Raw genomic sequence first — 18,286 nt, 5'->3', positions numbered from 1 at the left:
GGAGAGAGCAGGAGTCAGCCCGGAGGAGAGAGCAGGAGTCAGCCCGGAGGAGAGAGCAGGAGTCAGGCCGGAGGAGAGAGCAGGAGTCAGGCCGGAGGAGAGAGCAGGAGTCAGCCCGGAGGAGAGAGCAGGAGTCAGGCCGGAGGAGAGAGCAGGAGTCAGCCCGGAGGAGAGAGCAGGAGTCAGGCCGGAGGAGAGAGCAGGAGTCAGCCCGGAGGAGAGAGCAGGAGTCAGCCCGGAGGAGAGAGCAGGAGTCAGCCCGGAGGAGAGAGCAGGAGTCAGGCCGGAGGAGAGAGCAGGAGTCAGCCCGGAGGAGAGAGCAGGAGTCAGGCCGGAGGAGAGAGCAGGAGTCAGGCCGGAGGAGAGAGCAGGAGTCAGCCCGGAGGAGAGGGCAAGAGTCAGGCCGGAGGAGAGAGCAGGAGTCAGCCCGGAGGAGAGAGCAGGAGTCAGGCCGGAGGAGAGAGCAGGAGTCAGGCCGGAGGAGAGAGCAGGAGTCAGGCCGGAGGAGAGAGCAGGAGTCAGGCCGGAGGAGAGAGCAGGAGTCAGGCCGGAGGAGAGAGCAGGAGTCAGCCCGGAGGAGAGAGCAGGAGTCAGGCCGGAGGAGAGAGCAGGAGTCAGCCCGGAGGAGAGAGCAGGAGTCAGCCCGGAGGAGAGAGCAGGAGTCAGGCCGGAGGACACAGGAGTGAGGAAGAGAGTGAACTCAGTGTCAGTCTCGGTGGTAAGAGGTACAAACAAGTCTGATCCTGGGTCTGCGGCCATTTCTGCCTGTGTGGTACAAGGGCCCTCAGGTTCAACTGCCAAAGTCACTATTGAGAAGAAAAAAAGTAGACGCATGGTGAGTAAATGACCAAGTATAATCCGCCATATACATTTATAATCTGAGTAATTACAGCTAAAAATGAAACAGCGGAACATCAGTGATTCTGTGTTACAATGGCGTTTGTTAGCAACCAGGAAATGACACCACTAAGGACAAACAGATGAGAATGCTGCGTGGGGTCTGGGTGCCGTGTTGGCGGGACGTTGGGGGGCTCGCTGCTCCGCCCTTTGAGGCTCGAGGAGCAGACAGTGTGAGCTGGATTACTGGTGTTGTTTCCTGGTTGCTGTGTGGGGTCTGCGAGACAGCGAGGAACTCAGCCTGAGCGCACACACACACACACACACTCACATCCAGGCTGTGAGTGTGAGTGCGTGTGTGCGTGAGGAGATCCACGGAGCCTCGGCTGAGAAAAGATAAGGCTGAGTGAGTGTGTGTGAGCCGGTACGTCACTATGCCCGTTACGTCACTATACTCAGGAAGATTTTTTTTTGAAAAAGAGCAGCATAGACAGGTATTTTCTGTGTTAGAGTTTTACTCGCTACAGGGTGTACTTTGAGGGTTTGTGACTCTGCAGACCGTTTACATGCAGGAAAAGCTTCATAACACACAAGGGGACGGGTGATAACCAGAAAAGCATGACATGGGCCCTTTAACTGACAAAACAAGACATAACGACATATTTGTACTACTTGGTAAACAGTGATTCACATTTTTTTACATTTAAAACCAGATAACTGGGCAACTAATTTACAAAAAATGTTAACAGATAAATTGCTGAAATATAGCATGCATATTTGTATACTTTACCATTAATAAGGCTTTCGTAAATCCTCTTTATGGTAACAAGTGCATTGTTACCATCTTCTGTCTCGATTTGCCATGGACAGATGCAATCGGCAAAAACCATTTGTGCCTCTCTTGGCAAGAAGGAGGATGGGACGCCGATCTAACATTTTCCATTTGTGGAGCTGGAACACAATGGACACAAAAAAACAAGAAATATTATGTACACAACAGTTCTAAACATTTTCACACACCTAAAGCCATTATAACTCCATTTATTTTGCATAAGTTAAAAATGCACTGATGTGATACGTGTGCACATTGAGGAAGGCACCCCACAATTAACCAGGTGTGATTTTAGACCCCTTTTAGGGGAGCCCCTAAAAAAGAACTGTAAAAAAAAAAAGAAGTTTATCGAGCTCAGGTTCACTTTGAGTTTTTTTTACATGGGCATAGTTATTTTTATATGGGTTAGGGATGCCAGCGATTATTCTATTTTTCGAATATTCGTTACAGTCTCCATAATCGAAAATTATTTTTAAAATTCGATTTTATTTATATATATTTTTATTATTATTTATGTATTTCTTTTTTTTCCTGGCTTAGTTTCAATTCGGCGGCGAATAATCAATTAATATTCGCCAGGGCTGTCCGATTTTGATCATGGTCAGTTTCTGGCATGCCTAATATTTGTCCATTTAATTCTCACATTCAGATATCTGAATAAGCTACATTTAGCTTTGAAACATGTCAGCAAGCTATAACCTATATCATTTCAGGTTCAAAGTTCCGCATTAACAGCACTTCAGATGTAAAGCTGGTGTTACAGGGGAATTTTGAAATGACTGTTCGAACACGGCTCAAAGTCAGAGACTCTGGTAAGCTTAATGAAAGTGCTTTTAAGGGCCTCTTTATTAATACTAACTCTTTCCAGGTCTTGATTGTCTTTCAAGCACTATATTAATATGGGCTGGTTTTGATTCACTGACATTCTTGGTTTTACCATTTATTCAAAAATGTATATGATATTTAATTTATTTTACTTTTGGAAACCATAGTCACATAATTATGTGTTTTCTATACTATGAAGTTCCAAAATAAAATATAAAACACCAAAATGCAGGTTTTTTTGTAAGATATAATTAGAAAAACATGTACATTGAAGCTCTGATTCTAGGAATTACCACTGGCCTGAACTATGTTACTTCTGGTTAAGAAATAATGTTTTACTAAAACTGGGTGCTTGCAAGTACAAACACTATCTAACATCAGTTCGAAAAAATGTGTTATGCCTTTACAGCTTTAAATACAACGGTGACAACAATTTTGCTTAACACATTACATGAAGTGCAGTAATCGTGCACTAGTCTGTACTTCTCACATAAACTTACTTAAGAAATTAGGATTATTTTTAAAAAGTAAATGAGGGCGACTGTTGGAAAGTATAAATCAATTCAGTAATTTAACAATTTGTATAAAAAGACTAAGATCAGGGATTATTTACACACTTTTTTATGATAACTGACATCTTCAAGAGAAAAAAGCTTACCAGTAAATGTGTCGAGTCATACACTTTGTTGACACTGTGGTTTTTCTGTTGCGTGGCCTTCCACTCCTGTGCAACCTTTTCTTTTTGCTTGGAGAGTTTCTCTTTGTAGGGTTGGATGGCACCACATTGTTTGCATTTTTTACTTGCTACTCCTATGCTTTGCCTGCATGTCTGGCACACTTTTTGAGTAGGCGTCTGTAACAGAAACACAGATAATGTCAGGGAATACCAAAAATAAGAATACTATACTACAAATGTTTACAGGATTCATGTATTTTATTATATCGTGAAAAATCTTGTTAAAACAATGAACTCATGTTTTTTTATCTTTTAGATAGGATGAACAAAAATCACAAGAGTAAGGAAAACAATGTTATACAGAGTCAGTCACATGTTTAAAGTGACTGTTATGGACAACCCTAATCTGTCAATATCTGGTTGATCCAAAAGTTGATGCTCCATCATCACAGAAAATAATACTAAAATCATCATTAGCAGGGGTGTATTGCTAATTCTATAAGTTCTGCACGTGTGCACGCGCAGTTGTGGCTTGTTTTGAAGCTTATGTAACTACTGTCAATTAACACTCCAGCCAGAATCAACAAAGAATGGTCATTTATTAAGTCTGCATTATTGAATAAATGTGTGATTCTTACAGTAAATGCTGCACACAGCTGCGTGATAGTTAAGTGATCAGTGAAGGACCTTTATAAACTAACTCCCTCCTGCTGAGGTACAAAGGTTACTATATAAAAAGTGTGCACATGTATTTAGTATCCTATCCATGTGAATATGTTTTAAGTGGGGGTGGACCTCATGTCCTCTAGGGGGGTCCGGAGGCCCCCGTGAAGTTAAATGCATCAATCTTGTGCACTTGAGGGCAAAATTAACTAAATCTATGGATACATCTGTCAACACCCATATGAAACTTAACTGTATACATTTCAATAATAAAAAAAATGATAAGAATAATACTTTTTTTAAATGTATCTTTGTGCATATTTAACTATTTACTGTTTTGTTTTTTTATGCATTTGTTGTATGTCCAATAGTATGAATTGTAATGATTTCATCGATGTTTTAGATTCATTCGATTTTTTTTTAGGGTGCTGTGTGACGTTGAACCTGCGACCTGCAACCTGTGACCTATGAACCTGTATTTGTATACTACCAAAGGAGCTATTGAACCTAAGAACTTGAATTTCCGACTCCTATTGTGGAACATTACAATAATATAAAAGTGTGCCTAGGAAATATGTATTTCCATATATGGTGACCAAACTGTTTCAGACCCACTGAGATAACTTAGACTAAAGTTAACTGTGTAAACATTACATTAGGTACATTAGCCTCTTAGCCTATCCGTTATCATAGCTAGCTAGCACCAGATGCTAACAACCATCCCCGTTTTAGGTGCCGGAGCGGTGTTCCGGCAGTATTACACCCCTGGTCACTCTTCACTTAATAGATAAATAGTATTTAATATAGTTATAAAGAATGTGACGTTTGATAACATTTGGATCAACCGCATGAACCGATGGATCACATAACTTCCATGCTCACGTTAACGTTAGCTGATTCTACTTTTGGCTAATTTAGCTTTGCTATCATTATTCCTAGGTAAACATAGTAATCTTAGTCACTGTACTAGACGACAAAATAAAACAACATAATACATATCCCAAAATGAATATACTTTTGATATCTGACTACTCACGTTTATTAGCTTGTCTGGGAAATAAATGGATGTTGTCTGATGCAGTGACGAGTCCAAAACCCCGGTAAGTTAGCATTTGACCACTTCCGGTTCCCTCGCGTCAGAACCAATGAGATTTCTCCATAGGATTTGGGAAAATAGCTCGAAATAAGGTCTGTGGTCGACACAAATTTAAGAGACGGATCACGTTTTGTTCTACGACAGACAGCCGTGATTTTTGAAGAGTGTACGTGTCTGAAAAACGATGGTTGTTAACTGAAGTTGTCGAGGACGTTGTACGTCATTACGCCGCCTCCCGTTGATTTAAAACGCGCCCGTGGGTCGTAAAGGTATACAGGCTGACGCACCCGTTGATTGAAAACGCTGCTCTGGGTCGTATTAATGGGTCGGAAAACGAGGAAAACAATCGACCTATTTGGTCGTATTAGTTGGAGGACTTGTTGGCTCTAACAGAGTTTTCATACGTCAACACAGGCTCACTATTTGGCAAGATGACTAAGCCTTATATTGGCTAGCTTACTTCGTCTTCTTCATCAGCCAGCATACTTGGTATCTGTTGTTCAGTGAGTTTATTCCCCACCTTCAATCAATCAATCAATCAATCAATCAATCAATCAATCAATCAATCAATCAATGTTTATTTATAGAGCCCAATATCACAAATGTTACATTTGTCTCAGTGGACTTCACAGTTTGTACAGAATATCAGTATGACAATACGACACCCTCTGTCCTTAGACCCCTTCCATCTTGATGTTTCTTGGCATCTCTTTATGACCATTTATTTATGAGTTACTACCATTTATAACTGCCAAAAGGGAGCCTTATTGTAAAGTGTAAAACACATTCCCATTTATTAATGAGTTACTAACATTTCTAATACGGCTTAGCAGTACAGATAAATGTGGGCTTACTATTTGGCAAGCAACCGGTCACAGTTGCCCTGTTTATCTCAAATCTTATAAAAGCTTATTAATGATTTATAAAGTTTTCACAACTTAATTAATAAATGAATTACAAACTATTCATAAACCCTTTATAAGGGTAGTCTTATTGTAAAGTGGTACCGATTTTTCTCATGGCAGTTTGACTCTGGAGACAAACCAGGGGGCTTTGCTTTTAATCTGTGTCTGTCCATTTGGTGTAGTATTTTATCCAATATTACATTTGGGTTATATATTAGTCACTTTCTTATGAAATGCCAGGTTTTAGGCCTTGGTTTGAACATTCAATTCTGAAAATAAAAAATCAACCATTTAATGATGATTAATGATTCCTTTTTCTTTAATCCTGACGTGACTAGTGTAGATAGTAATTAAGTAAGTCAATATGTATAGGAAGACGAGTTAAGGGATAGAGGAGAAAAGGTTATGCTATAATTACAGAGCCTGTCAATTTATGAATTGAGGAAATCAAAGTTAGGCTGTTAACCAAAGTGCAGCCATCTAATAATGTACTATCTTTTATTAAAGATCAGAGGAAAAGAACAGAATGAGAGGGGTAAATCCGGAATAAAGAAGCAAAGAGATTGTAGAGCAGTGAGAAGGAAAGCAAGAAAGAGAAGACACGTTTAGGTCAGGATGGATATCCGAAAGTGGTTGTCCAACAAGAAGGCTGGTAGTTCTGGCAGCAGCAAAGATATTGTGGAGGCCGAGCTTCCACAGAGGGATTTAGTTCAGAGCGAGTTAACTCCACCAGCCAGAGAAGATGTCCCGGCGGCGGCCAGAGCATCTTGTTCCACAATAAGCACTAAAATGGCTCAACAGCCGCCTCCAGCTCCACCTTTTAATGCCACTGCGCCTGACGATCTTGGGACAGAGGGGCCAGCTCAGGTTATCCTGCAGTCCTACCCAGTCCGAAAAATTAATCGCCAAAAACGCACCTTTACCAAGAATTGGTTTAATGGAAGAAAGTGGCTGGAATATTCAGTTGTGGCTGATGCTGCATTATGCTTTCCATGTAGAAAGTTCAACATAGGGTGTGGTGCTAATGCAGACAAAGCCTTCACACAAACCGGCTTCTGTAATTGGAAATGTGCAACTGATAGCACCAAAGGTTTTTCAAGACATGCATCCAGCAAGGAACATTTGAAATGCAACGCTCTCTGGATCGAATATGGTGTTCGTCGTGCTACAGGATCTGATGTCTCCACGCTTGTTAATGAGGGGCAACTGGCAAGAAATCACCAATATTTAAGTGCGATCGTGGACATCATTGAGTTCCTTGTGTCACACCAGCAACCGCTCAGGGGGACGTGGATGCTGTGGAGTCAAGAAAAGACGTGGAAAGTGGACTGTTTTTGTCTATGATGGAATATACACTGAGGAAAGACCCGGCCTTAGCAAAGGCATTCAGCACTATTCCGAAAAATGCCACATACACATCACATGACATTCAAAACAAAATAATAGGGCTCATGAGTGAAATAGTGACCAGTGAAATAGTTGAAGAAATAGGAGACAGCTGGTACACTTTAAAGGTGGACGGGACCAAGGGTCCAACAGGTTGTGAAAATGTGTCAATCGTGGTCCGTTATCTAAATAAGAACAATGATATTCGTGAGAGACTGCTGGTAATGGCCACTACGAAGCATTGTGATGCCCTAAGTCTGACAGACCTTGTCATTTCTGAGCTAAGAAAGGCAGGCTTAACAACAGACAAAATCCTCAGCCAGTGCTATGATGGTGCAAGTGTGATGTCAGGGAAAAGAGGAGGCGTACAGAAAATACTGCAGGAGAAAGTTGAGAGAGAGGTCCCATATGTGCATTGCTTCAACCACCAATTACATCTGGTGGTTATTCATGCCATGTCCTCAGAGAACACTCTGCAAGTCTTTTTTGATGTGTGTGACATGCTTTATCGGTTTCTGAAAAAACCAACCGTGTCCGCAGTGTACACAGGACAACGCCTGAAAAGTTTATTGGACCAAAGGTGGAACGGTCACCTAGGTACCGTGTCAGTCATAGTCAACAGTTATGACGCTGTCGAGCAGTTCCTTGCGGAGATTGACAGCAGTGGCCTTCCCACCCAACTAAGAGTAGAGGCAGCAGGTCTCCTAAAAGCAGTTCAAGAGCCCCACTTCAAATTTACTGCGGTTATGTTCCAGAAAATCCTCGCCCTTCTGGACCCTCCTAAAAAAGTAATGCAGGATAAAAAAAACAGACCTCTACACTGGAGTGAAGGGTGTTAAAAGTGCGTTGGATTGTGTGGAGCATCTCAGGAGTGACTCGGAGTTCCAAGCCATTTGGGCACAGTGTTCCACTGGCAGCTCAGCTGATGCATCAGAACCAGCAGCTCCTCCACCAATGAAGAGAGTTCGCCAAGTCCCTACACACCTGAAGCAGTACGTGGTGGAGAGTACTATAGGACAGCAGGACATAGGAAGTGAGACAGAGTGCAAGCGGCTCTTCTTCAGCACATTGGACAGTGTCATTGGGGAAATGAACAGGAGATTTTCTGAACGAAACAGCCAGCTGGTCGAGGCGCTTTGTGCCCTTGACCCAGAAAATCCTCACTTCTTGGATGTGCAGAAGGTGACACCGCTGCTTGAGCTCACGAAAACCACTTTGGTGGAATCTGAGTTTGCTGTAGCTCAAAACTTTTTGCAGTCTGAAATGGCCCGCTCTACTGGGGATGTGTTGACCCCCACTTCCATCCTGCAGCGCTTCTCCAGGCCTCTTGCCGCTATGCTAACCGTGCTTACCGCACTGAAACATGGAGTGACTTTTGGGGAATCCTCGGCTACGTTTGAGAGCACCTTCTCAACGCTAACGAATGTCTTCAGTCAGCACAGACGAAGCATGCTGCACCCAAGAAAAGCCTGCATGATACAATTGGCGTGTGTGGTGGATCTCACAAAACAATTTCGGGAAAAAGACTGGAAGGAGCGCTTATTCAGAAAGTTCAATAAGCAAACAAGGAGGCTGCAACTTTACTGAAATAAGGTAAGATACAATTCTGCAGATTTCTCTTGTTAAAAAAATGTGTCAATTAATTACATTGCCAGTATTTTTCGTTGTTATGTGACGACCCCTACTTTACCTGTTGTGTGTGTGTATGTCCCTTTAACGTTCAGCACTGATTGAGGGCACCTGGCTGTCGGTACGGTCATGAGGAGTGAAAGGCCCGAGCCAGAGATTGGCTTGCTCTCTCTGTTGGAGGATCTGTTTTGGAGAGCAGCTACCTCACTTATGATTTTGTTTCCCTTCACCTTAGTTTGGCATTCAACACATTGCACGACCACACCATGTTCACACACCCACACATACAATACTGATCTTACTGATTAACACATCCCATTGTGGTAGCTCTGTTTAGTTTAATGATAATAATAAATATCTTTCCTTACATCGCGTCCGTTCCACGTTTTTGTTATGGCCAAGAGCCAGGCCGTGACAGTTGTGAAAAAAAAGTCGCCCCCTCTGATTTTTTAACAGCCCCCTCAGTCATTTCATCCTGGAGCCCGGCCTGCTTCCAAGCCAATATTTCAAGGATACTACGTCATCGAGTGCCGCCGAAGGACTGTTCCAATCTCCAGCATACTTGGAATTCCACAGAGGCCACGTCCTTGGTTTGGTTTGTAGGTGTTCACTAGTGACGGCAGTTAGACACTGAAGCTTCGATACGTGTTTCAAACAAGCCTCCAGGAAGTGCGCCGGACTCAGATGAAAATATTCGTGCTGGCAAAACGGCGGTACTACACTTCCATTTGGTTGCCAGGCCCGGAAACACTTTTTCCCATTGACTTACATGGGGAAAGAGTGGTCTGTAAATCGTTGGATAATTTTTTTTTAACTAAATAAACTACCCAGTATGAACACTTGTATAGCCCTTATTAAAAACATTCGTTCCTCAAGTTGTAAAAATGTGCTAATAACGTTATTCTGGGAGCTATTTCCCTCTGCATTATGAACGCGCATCTAACCCACGGGACCGCACCGCCCGGCACGTTCATGTTACGTGTTCAGCATGGTCCCGACCAATCAGAGCACACTGTGCTCACAGGGAGGGTGGGGGTGGGAGCTACAACGAGCCGTTAAAGGCAGAGAGTGAAATTCAGTGAATACAATACACATAGTTTACAGAGATGCTGTATGAGAAACCAATGTGAGTTGCGTTTATCTTTACCCATGGATGCACAATAAGAACGAACCCATATCGTCTGCCATCCCACGGAGCTGTAATAATGGATATATTGCACATGTTTGCTGTAATTCATTATTATAGTACTACATGGGCTGTATGATTAAATATTGTACCGTAAATGTTGTATTAAATAAAGTTAATATTATCGACGTTAGATTAACGTCCCTGTAGTTTCTTATTGCACTAAGAAGCTTATTGCACTGTATATATATATATATATATATAAATAATTATTGCACTGTATATATATATATATATATATATATATATATATATATATATACATATATATATATATACAGTGCAATTATTATTTCAAGCTAAATGAAGCTCTGTTGCTAGGATATCACTAGATCCTGTTACAGCGTAATATAAATACATAACGATTGATATGTACATTAGCATAATTACTAGCTAGCCGCTAGCTGCTAACTGCCGCCTCGTTAATATCAAATCCATCATAATAACAAATCATTACCATGCTGTCATGAACGCGCGGTGCTGTTACCTGTACGCAAATTGACATGCATTTTGGTTAAAGTTGCGCATGCGCTATGAGCGCACATACGGGTACTTCTCAGGCATGCCGGGTAATCTGTGACGTTTCGCTCTCTCAAAAGTTGGGCCATTTTATCATCATGCACCAATGAGCAACTCTCATAGGAATGAATGAGGTCCCGCCTCCCACGCTGTATCCAGTTCTTATTATACATCCATGGTTTCAAACACTGGACTTCCTATTCCATAGAAGCAGTGGCCGTTTCTCAATCGCGAAGATACTGGCTTGGTAGTCGCATACTTCCAAGTCACTTCCTTCAGAAACAAAGCAAGTATACTTCCAAGCCACGGCTTCGGAAAACAAAGAAGAATGGAACAGGCTAACAAGTGTGCCACTCTCTCTAACGGTTTCAACATAAACTACCGAAAATAAATACCTCACGATGTCTATCTAATTATGAACTTGCTTTACTTTCACGGAACACATTTTTGGTGATAACAAATGCAACAAAGTAACATATTTACCAACACATGTTCTACGCCACTCAGACTTACATTTAAATGTGCGCTGCACTGCGTCGGTTCAGCCATTCTCCGCAAGGGTTTTTGAAATTGGTCCGTGCGCAAAGTATTGTGGGGATTTGAAGGACGTGAAGTCTACCCATGTGAATCCTCGCTATTACCCCCAAACCAAGGATGTGGCCTCGGTGGAATTCCAAGTATGCTGGAGATTGGAACAGTCCTTCGGCGGCACATGAAATATCCTTGAAATATTGGCTTGGAAGCAGGCCAGGCTCCAGGATGAAATGACTGAGGGGGCTGTTAAAAAATCAGAGGGGGCGACTTTTTTTTCACAACGGACGCGATGTAAGGAAAGATATTTATTATTATCATTAAACTAAACAGAGCTACCACAATGGGATGTGTTAATCAGTAAGATCAGTATTGTATGTGTGGGTGTGTGAACATGGTGTGGTCGTGCAAAGTGTTGAATGCCAAACTAAGGTGAAGGGAAACAAAATCATAGGTGAGGTAGCTGCTCTCCAAAACAGATCCTCCAACAGAGAGAGCAAGCCAGTCTCTGGCTCGGGCCTTTCACTCCTCATGACCGTACCGACAGCCAGGTGCCCTCAATCAGTGCTGAACGTTAAAGGGACATACACACACACAACAGGTAAAGTAGGGGTCGTCACATAACAACGAAAAATACTGGCAATGTAATTAATTGACACATTTTTTTAACCAGATAAATCTGCAGAACTGTATCTTACCTTATTTCAGTAAAGTTGCAGCCTCCTTGTTTGCTTATTGAACTTTCTGAATAAGCGCTCCTTCCAGTCTTTTTCCCGAAATTGTTTTGTGAGATCCACCTCACACGCCAATTGTATCATGCAGGCTTTTCTTGGGTGCAGCATGCTTCGTCTGTGCTGACTGAAGACATTCGTTAGCGTTGAGAAGGTGCTCTCACACGTAGCCGAGGATTCCCCAAAAGTCACTCCATGTTTCAGTGCGGTAAGCATGGTTGGCATAGCGGCAAGAGGCCTGGAGAAGCGCTGCAGGATGGAAGTGGGGGTCAACACATCCCCAGTAGAGCGGGCCATTTCAGACTGCAAAAAGTTTTGAGCTACAGCAAACTCAGATTCCACCAAAGTGGTTTTCGTGAGCTCAAGCAGCGGTGTCACCTTCTGCACATCCAAGAAGTGAGGATTTTCTGGGTCAAGGGCACAAAGCGCCTCGACCAGCTGGCTGTTTCGTTCAGAAAATCTCCTGTTCATTTCCCCAATGACACTGTCCAATGTGCTGAAGAAGAGCCGCTTGCACTCTGTCTCACTTCCTATGTCCTGCTGTCCTATAGTACTCTCCACCACGTACTGCTTCAGGTGTGTAGGGACTTGGCGAACTCTCTTCATTGGTGGAGGAGCTGCTGGTTCTGATGCATCAGCTGAGCTGCCAGTGGAACACTGTGCCCAAATGGCTTGGAACTCCGAGTCACTCCTGAGATGCTCCACACAATCCAACGCACTTTTAACAACCTTCACTCCAGTGTAGAGGTCTGTTTTTTTTATCCTGCAAGACTTTTTTAGGAGGGTCCAGAAGGGCGAGGATTTTCTGGAACATAACCGCAGTAAATTTGAAGTGGGGCTCTTGAACTGCTTTTAGGAGACCTGCTGCCTCTACTCTTAGTTGGGTGGGAAGGCCACTGCTGTCAATCTCCGCAAGGAACTGCTCGACAGCGTCATAACTGTTGACTATGACTGACACGGTACCTAGGTGACCGTTCCACCTTTGGTCCAATAAACTTTTCAGGCGTTGTCCTGTGTACACTGCGGACACGGTTGGTTTTTTCAGAAACCGATAAAGCATGTCACACACATCAAAAAAGACTTGCAGAGTGTTCTCGAAGGACATGGCATGAATAACCACCAGATGTAATTGGTGGTTGAAGCAATGCACATATGGGACCTCTCTCTCAACTTTCTCCTGCAGTATTTTCTGTACGCCTCCTCTTTTCCCTGACATCACACTTGCACCATCATAGCACTGGCTGAGGATTTTGTCTGTTGTTAAGCCTGCCTTTCTTAGCTCAGAAATGACAAGGTCTGTCAGACTTAGGGCATCAAAATGCTTCGTAGTAGGGCTGAACGATCTATCGTTTTAGACCGAAAATCGCGATCTCAGACAACACGATTTTGGGATCGTCAAAGCTGCGGTTTTTCTTGGTGCATAATAATAATAATTTCGTCAATAATTTCACATGAATGCCCAAGGCTCTGTGCCAGCTACCAATCAGAAAGCTGCAGCCTGCGCGTGACCAGATGACGTGTTCTCCACCCCAATCAGTGTGTAGCTCGTCATTACATTTCAAGCATGGCAGAAGCGGGAGCAGAAGCGGAGCCGACTAAATTAATACCAAAAAGAAACAGCACGTCGGTCATTTGGCAGTATTTTGGATTTGAGGATGATGATGAACACCAGAAACAGGTGATGTGCCAAACATGTCGTGTAAAAGTGGCTACATCGGCTGGCAATACCACCAATTTACATCGCCACTTGAGAGTTCACCACCTGAATTTGTATGAGCAGTGCATGGCGAAAAAGAACCGTGAAACATCAAGCAGCAGCCATACTTCGGCAAGTCAGCCAACAATAACATCATCGTTCGCCAGTGTGACGCCTTATGAAAAAACTAGCCGAAGACACAAGGAGATTACCGCTGCCGTAACAACTTACATATCGAAGGACATGGTGTCTGTAAACACAGTGACCAAAGACGCATTTAAAAGTTTGCTACGCACAATGGATAAGAGGTATGTTCTGCCCTCCCGCACATACTTCAATCAAGTTGCCATCCCACAGCTCTACACAGAATAAAGTTCTAAATGATCTGGAAAACACAGAGTTTTATGCGTCAACTACTGATCTGTGGTCAAGCAGAACGACCGAGCCCTACATGAGTTTGACCGTGCATTTCGTCAACGCCAACTTCGAGTTGTGTAGCCGCTGCCTGCAGACAGCATACTTCCCCACTGACCATACAGGGGAGAATATTGCCATGGGGCTGAAGGAGTGCTTGGCCAACTGGGGTCTAAAAGAAGAGGCCCAGACGTGCATAACAACAGACAACGCTACAAATATGATCAAAGCAATGGAACTTAACCAATGGACCAGACTGCAGTGCTTCGGACACAGGCTGCATCTTGCAATTGGTAAGTACAAGAATACGGTTCGTGCGAGTGTGTATGTTTACAAAGTTACTACAAGTGTGAGAGTTCGTATTATCCTCGCAGAGGCCCTAGTCTCTGCTATATTACTCTGCCCTCAAACACAGTTGGGAGGGGGGAGGGACGAAGCGCCGAGAGGTTTGTTGTCAAGCTGTAGTTAGCTGACCAACTGTTAGCGCAATGCTACTTTAACATACTGTTTATCCTAGTGAGAAAAATGAACCCTTTCATGGGTAAACTTTAAAACCTCCCAATACTGCTTGCTTCTGTTTAATTGCGGATTGCCGAGAGATGCAAAGGCGGTCTCCCCTATTTTTGAAGCCCTTACTAATGGGTCAATGACGTTTTTGTAGTAGCAGATGTCAGGGTGGTGCAACCACAGCTGATGCCACTATATTACGAATTAAATGATTTTTTGTTTTTTAGTGGAATATCTAAAAAGCATATTCCTTGCTTGTACATTAATTACCAATTACAAATTAATTTATGGGCAATAACTTACTGTGGTAGTACCACCTGACGTCTGTTGCTAAAAAAACGTAATTGAACTTAATACAAGATGACAACAGATGTAATCAATATGTTATGAATTCTGTGTTATGAGCTATCCTTATGGCTTTTCATACTGTAATACATGTAATGTTTTCCACCAGAAAATGCTGTCAAAGATGATCAAAGAATCAAACGGGCCACAGGACTTTGCAAGCAGCTGGTTGCGGTCTTCACTCACAGCTGGAAGAAGAAGAGGGCATTCAAACAGGCACAGCAAGACTTAAACCTACCTCAACAGTCACTGGTCACTGAATGTCCGACACGATGGGGCTCCCGGCAGAAAATGATTGGGAGGGTGTTGGAGCAGAGCAAGGCACTGTGCCAGGTTCTGTCTGAAGACAGGAAGACGCGGCACCTGATCCCCACTTGGCAAGACATAGATGTACTTGAATCTGTAAACAATGCCCTCGGTCCTCTTCAGGAGTTCACAGACGCCCTCTCAGGTGAGGACTACGTAAGCGTGTCATACCTGAAGCCAGTGCTCCATCTCCTCAGAACAGCAACGCTTGCTTGTGACCAGGACACGAATCTCACCAAGGAGATCAAATCAAGAGCTCTCCACTACATTGAAGAGAAATACAGCGACCCAGTGACACAGGAGCTCTTGGACATCACATCCTTCCTTGATCCAAGATTCAAGACAAGCTACATAAGCGAAGAGAATGTCCCATACATCAAAGACAGAGTGAAGATGGAAATGGAACAGGTGGCACAAAAGGTAAGCTGTCCTTTTTCTTTGTTGTTTCAAAATAAAACAAAAAGTTGTATTTTTAGTTTTTTTTAACTATACTCTACTGACATTTTAAACTTTTAGACAAAATGCCTCGTTGGTCTTAATCACAACTGATAGCAAAACATTGATGCCTCTTATTACTGTGTGTTGTAGGAGCAGAGGGCTTGTGTCACAACCCATACCATGCCCCTGAGTGCAGAAGAAGAACCACCATCCACCTCTACAAAACGAAAGCGGTCACTGGGCAGCTTTTTTAAGACCAAGGTGGTCCCTGCTTCCTCTACTGTGCAGTTGGAGGATACCATTAAAGCAGAACTGGACAACTACCTCATAACTCCTACCATTGATGGAGAGCAAGATCCACTGGCCTGGTGGAGAGTGCACAATGTCAACTTCCCATGGCTTAGCAAGTTGGCTCGTAAGTACCTTTGCATACCAGCAACGAGTGCACCATCAGAGAGACTGTTCAGTGCCAGTGGCAATATTGTCACATGTCAGCGTGCATGTCTGAAGCCAGCAAAGGTTGACATGTTGGTTTTCTTGGCCAAAAATCTCTGAAGGGATGAAGGGGAAGATTTATTGATTTTTGTTGTTGTTCTTCTGCACTTTGCCCTGAAATCTCTTATCGGCACCTTACCCTGACATGTCTTTGTTCCATTAAAAAAGATGTTCACTCTTTTTTACTTATCTTTTGTATACAGACTAGATGTAAAATAATTTAACCAGTTTGACATATTTTCTTGATGAGGAAAATGTAGGGTAATTTAAACTTTTTAAATTATTATGATTATTATTATTTATTTTTACTACCTTTACATTTCACTTCCTCTTGCCACTTTATTTGAAGAAGAAGCACAGGTTTCTGAATACACGGGTTGAATATCTGTAACTGCTGCTGATGTTGATGTTCATAATAGCTCCTTTGAGCCATTTTGCACTACTTTTAAGGTAAGACTTCTTTTTTTGCTCAATTTTGTTGTTATAATTTATAATTTGTATGTAGCCTACGTTATTTTACAAAAGTGCAATTATTTTGATGCTGCTGAGCCATTGATCTTTTTAATGCTTGATATTTTGTTAATAAACAGTCTTGCATTTGAAATCTGTTGCCAGCCGTTTTCATTCTTGCATTATCTTAATGAAATTCATTGTTTTAATTCATTTACACTGAAACTTGATTTAAAGAAAATAAATCGTGGTTGAAATCGAAACCGCAATCTCTGCCAGAAAAATTGCAATTTCAATTTTTTCTTAAAATCGTTCAGCCCTACTTCGTAGTGGCCATTACCAGCAGTCTCTCACGAATATCATTGTTCTTATTTAGATAACGGACCACGATTGACACATTTTCACAACCTGTTGGATCCTTGGTCCCGTCCACCTTTAAAGTGTACCAGCTGTCTCCTATTTCTTCAACTATTTCACTGGTCACTATTTCACTCATGAGCCCTATTATTTTGTTTTGAATGTCATGTGATGTGTATGTGGCATTTTTCGGAATAGTGCTGAATGCCTTTGCTAAGGCCGGGTCTTTCCTCAGTGTATATTCCATCATAGACAAAAACAGTCCACTTTCCACGTCTTCTCTTGACTCCACAGCATCCAACGTCCCCCTGAGCGGTTGCTGGTGCGACACAAGGAACTCAATGATGTCCACGATCGCACTTAAATATTGGTGATTTCTTGCAAGTTGCCCCTCATTAACAAGCGTGGAGACATCAGATCCTGTAGCACGACGAACACCATATTCGATCCAGAGAGCGTTGCATTTCAAATGTTCCTTGCTGGATGCATGTCTTGAAAAACCTTTGGTGCTATCAGTTGCACATTTCCAATTACAGAAGCCGGTTTGTGTGAAGGCTTTGTCTGCATTAGCACCACACCCTATGTTGAACTTTCTACATGGAAAGCAAAATGCAGCATCAGCCACAACTGAATATTCCAGCCACTTTCTTCCATTAAACCAATTCTTGGTAAAGGTGCGTTTTTGGCCATTCATTTTTCGGACAGGGTAGGACTGCAGGATAACCTTAGCTGGCCCCTCTGTCCCAAGATCGTCAGGCGCAGTGGCATTAAAAGGTGGAGCTGGAGGCGGCTGTTGAGCCATTTTAGTGCTTATTGTGGAACAAGATGCTCTGGCCGCCGCCGGGACATCTTCTCTGGCTGGTGGAGTTAACTCGCTCTGAACTAAATCCCTCTGTGGAAGCTCGGCCTCCACAATATCTTTGCTGCTGCCAGAACTACCAGCCTTCTTGTTGGACAACCACTTTCGGATATCCATCCTGACCTAAACGTGTCTTCTCTTTCTTGCTTTCCTTCTCACTGCTCTACAATCTCTTTGCTTCTTTATTCCGGATTTACCCCTCTCATTCTGTTCTTTTCCTCTGATCTTTAATAAAAGATAGTACATTATTAGATGGCTGCACTTTGGTTAACAGCCTAACTTTGATTTCCTCAATTCATAAATTGACAGGCTCTATAATTATAGCATAACCTTTTCTCCTATATCCCTTAACTCGTCTTCCTATACATATTGACTTACTTAATTAATATCTACACTAGTCACGTCAGGATTAAAGAAAAAGGAATCATTAATCATCATTAAATGGTTGATTTTTTATTTTCAGAATTGAATGTTCAAACCAAGGCCTAAAACCTGGCATTTCATAAGAAAGTGACTAATATATAACCCAAATGTAATATTGGATAAAATACTACACCAAATGGACAGACACAGATTAAAAGCAAAGCACCCTGGTTTGTCTCT

The 18,286-nt window shown here is 42.5% G+C and overlaps 1 protein-coding gene and 1 long non-coding RNA gene across 5 annotated transcripts; one reads left to right on the top strand and one right to left on the bottom strand.

Moving 5' to 3' along the window:
• Nucleotides 1–493: 493 nt before the first annotated feature.
• Nucleotides 494–16,804, top strand: LOC307014455 (E3 SUMO-protein ligase ZBED1-like). Of its 2 annotated transcripts, none has more exons than XM_079642363.1 (4): nucleotides 494–637; nucleotides 13,146–14,219; nucleotides 14,888–15,504; nucleotides 15,673–16,804. In XM_079642363.1, the coding sequence occupies exons 2-4, from the start codon at nucleotides 13,823–13,825 to the stop codon at nucleotides 16,075–16,077; spliced, it is 1,419 nt and encodes a 472-aa protein (XP_079498489.1). In that variant the 5' UTR covers nucleotides 494–637; nucleotides 13,146–13,822; the 3' UTR covers nucleotides 16,078–16,804. The 2 variants fall into 2 exon arrangements, with proteins under 2 accessions (XP_079498489.1, XP_079498490.1); XM_079642364.1 differs by having other exon boundaries at nucleotides 510–589.
• On the bottom strand, nucleotides 578–5,327 carry LOC307014463. 3 transcript variants are annotated; one of them, XR_013801223.1, is made up of 4 exons: nucleotides 4,870–5,327; nucleotides 3,153–3,347; nucleotides 1,628–1,788; nucleotides 578–806 (listed from the first exon to the last, which is right to left on the bottom strand). It is a non-coding gene; the product is annotated as an uncharacterized lncRNA (long non-coding RNA). The 3 variants fall into 3 exon arrangements; XR_013801225.1 differs by lacking the exon at nucleotides 4,870–5,327 and having other exon boundaries at nucleotides 3,153–4,772; XR_013801224.1 differs by lacking the exons at nucleotides 578–806; nucleotides 4,870–5,327 and adding an exon at nucleotides 816–1,223 and having other exon boundaries at nucleotides 3,153–4,786.
• Nucleotides 16,805–18,286: the final 1,482 nt, after the last annotated feature.

Source organism: Notothenia rossii, assembly GCF_949606895.1.
Source record: "Notothenia rossii genome assembly, chromosome: 8".
Taxonomy (NCBI): domain Eukaryota; kingdom Metazoa; phylum Chordata; class Actinopteri; order Perciformes; family Nototheniidae; genus Notothenia; species Notothenia rossii.
Note: the sequence above shows the minus strand (reverse complement) of the source record. Positions and strands in the feature narration are given on the sequence as shown.

What these genes read in the sequence shown, in the direction of transcription:
- LOC307014455 (XM_079642363.1), top strand. Translation starts at nt 13,823, where the DNA reads ATGTTCTGCCCTCCCGCACATACTTCAATCAAGTTGCCATCCCACAGC. An exon ending in CAGGCTGCATCTTGCAATTG is followed by an intron (nt 14,220 to 14,887) that starts GTAAGTACAAGA and finishes GTTTTCCACCAG; the next exon opens with AAAATGCTGTCAAAGATGAT. An exon ending in TGGAACAGGTGGCACAAAAG is followed by an intron (nt 15,505 to 15,672) that starts GTAAGCTGTCCT and finishes TGTGTGTTGTAG; the next exon opens with GAGCAGAGGGCTTGTGTCAC.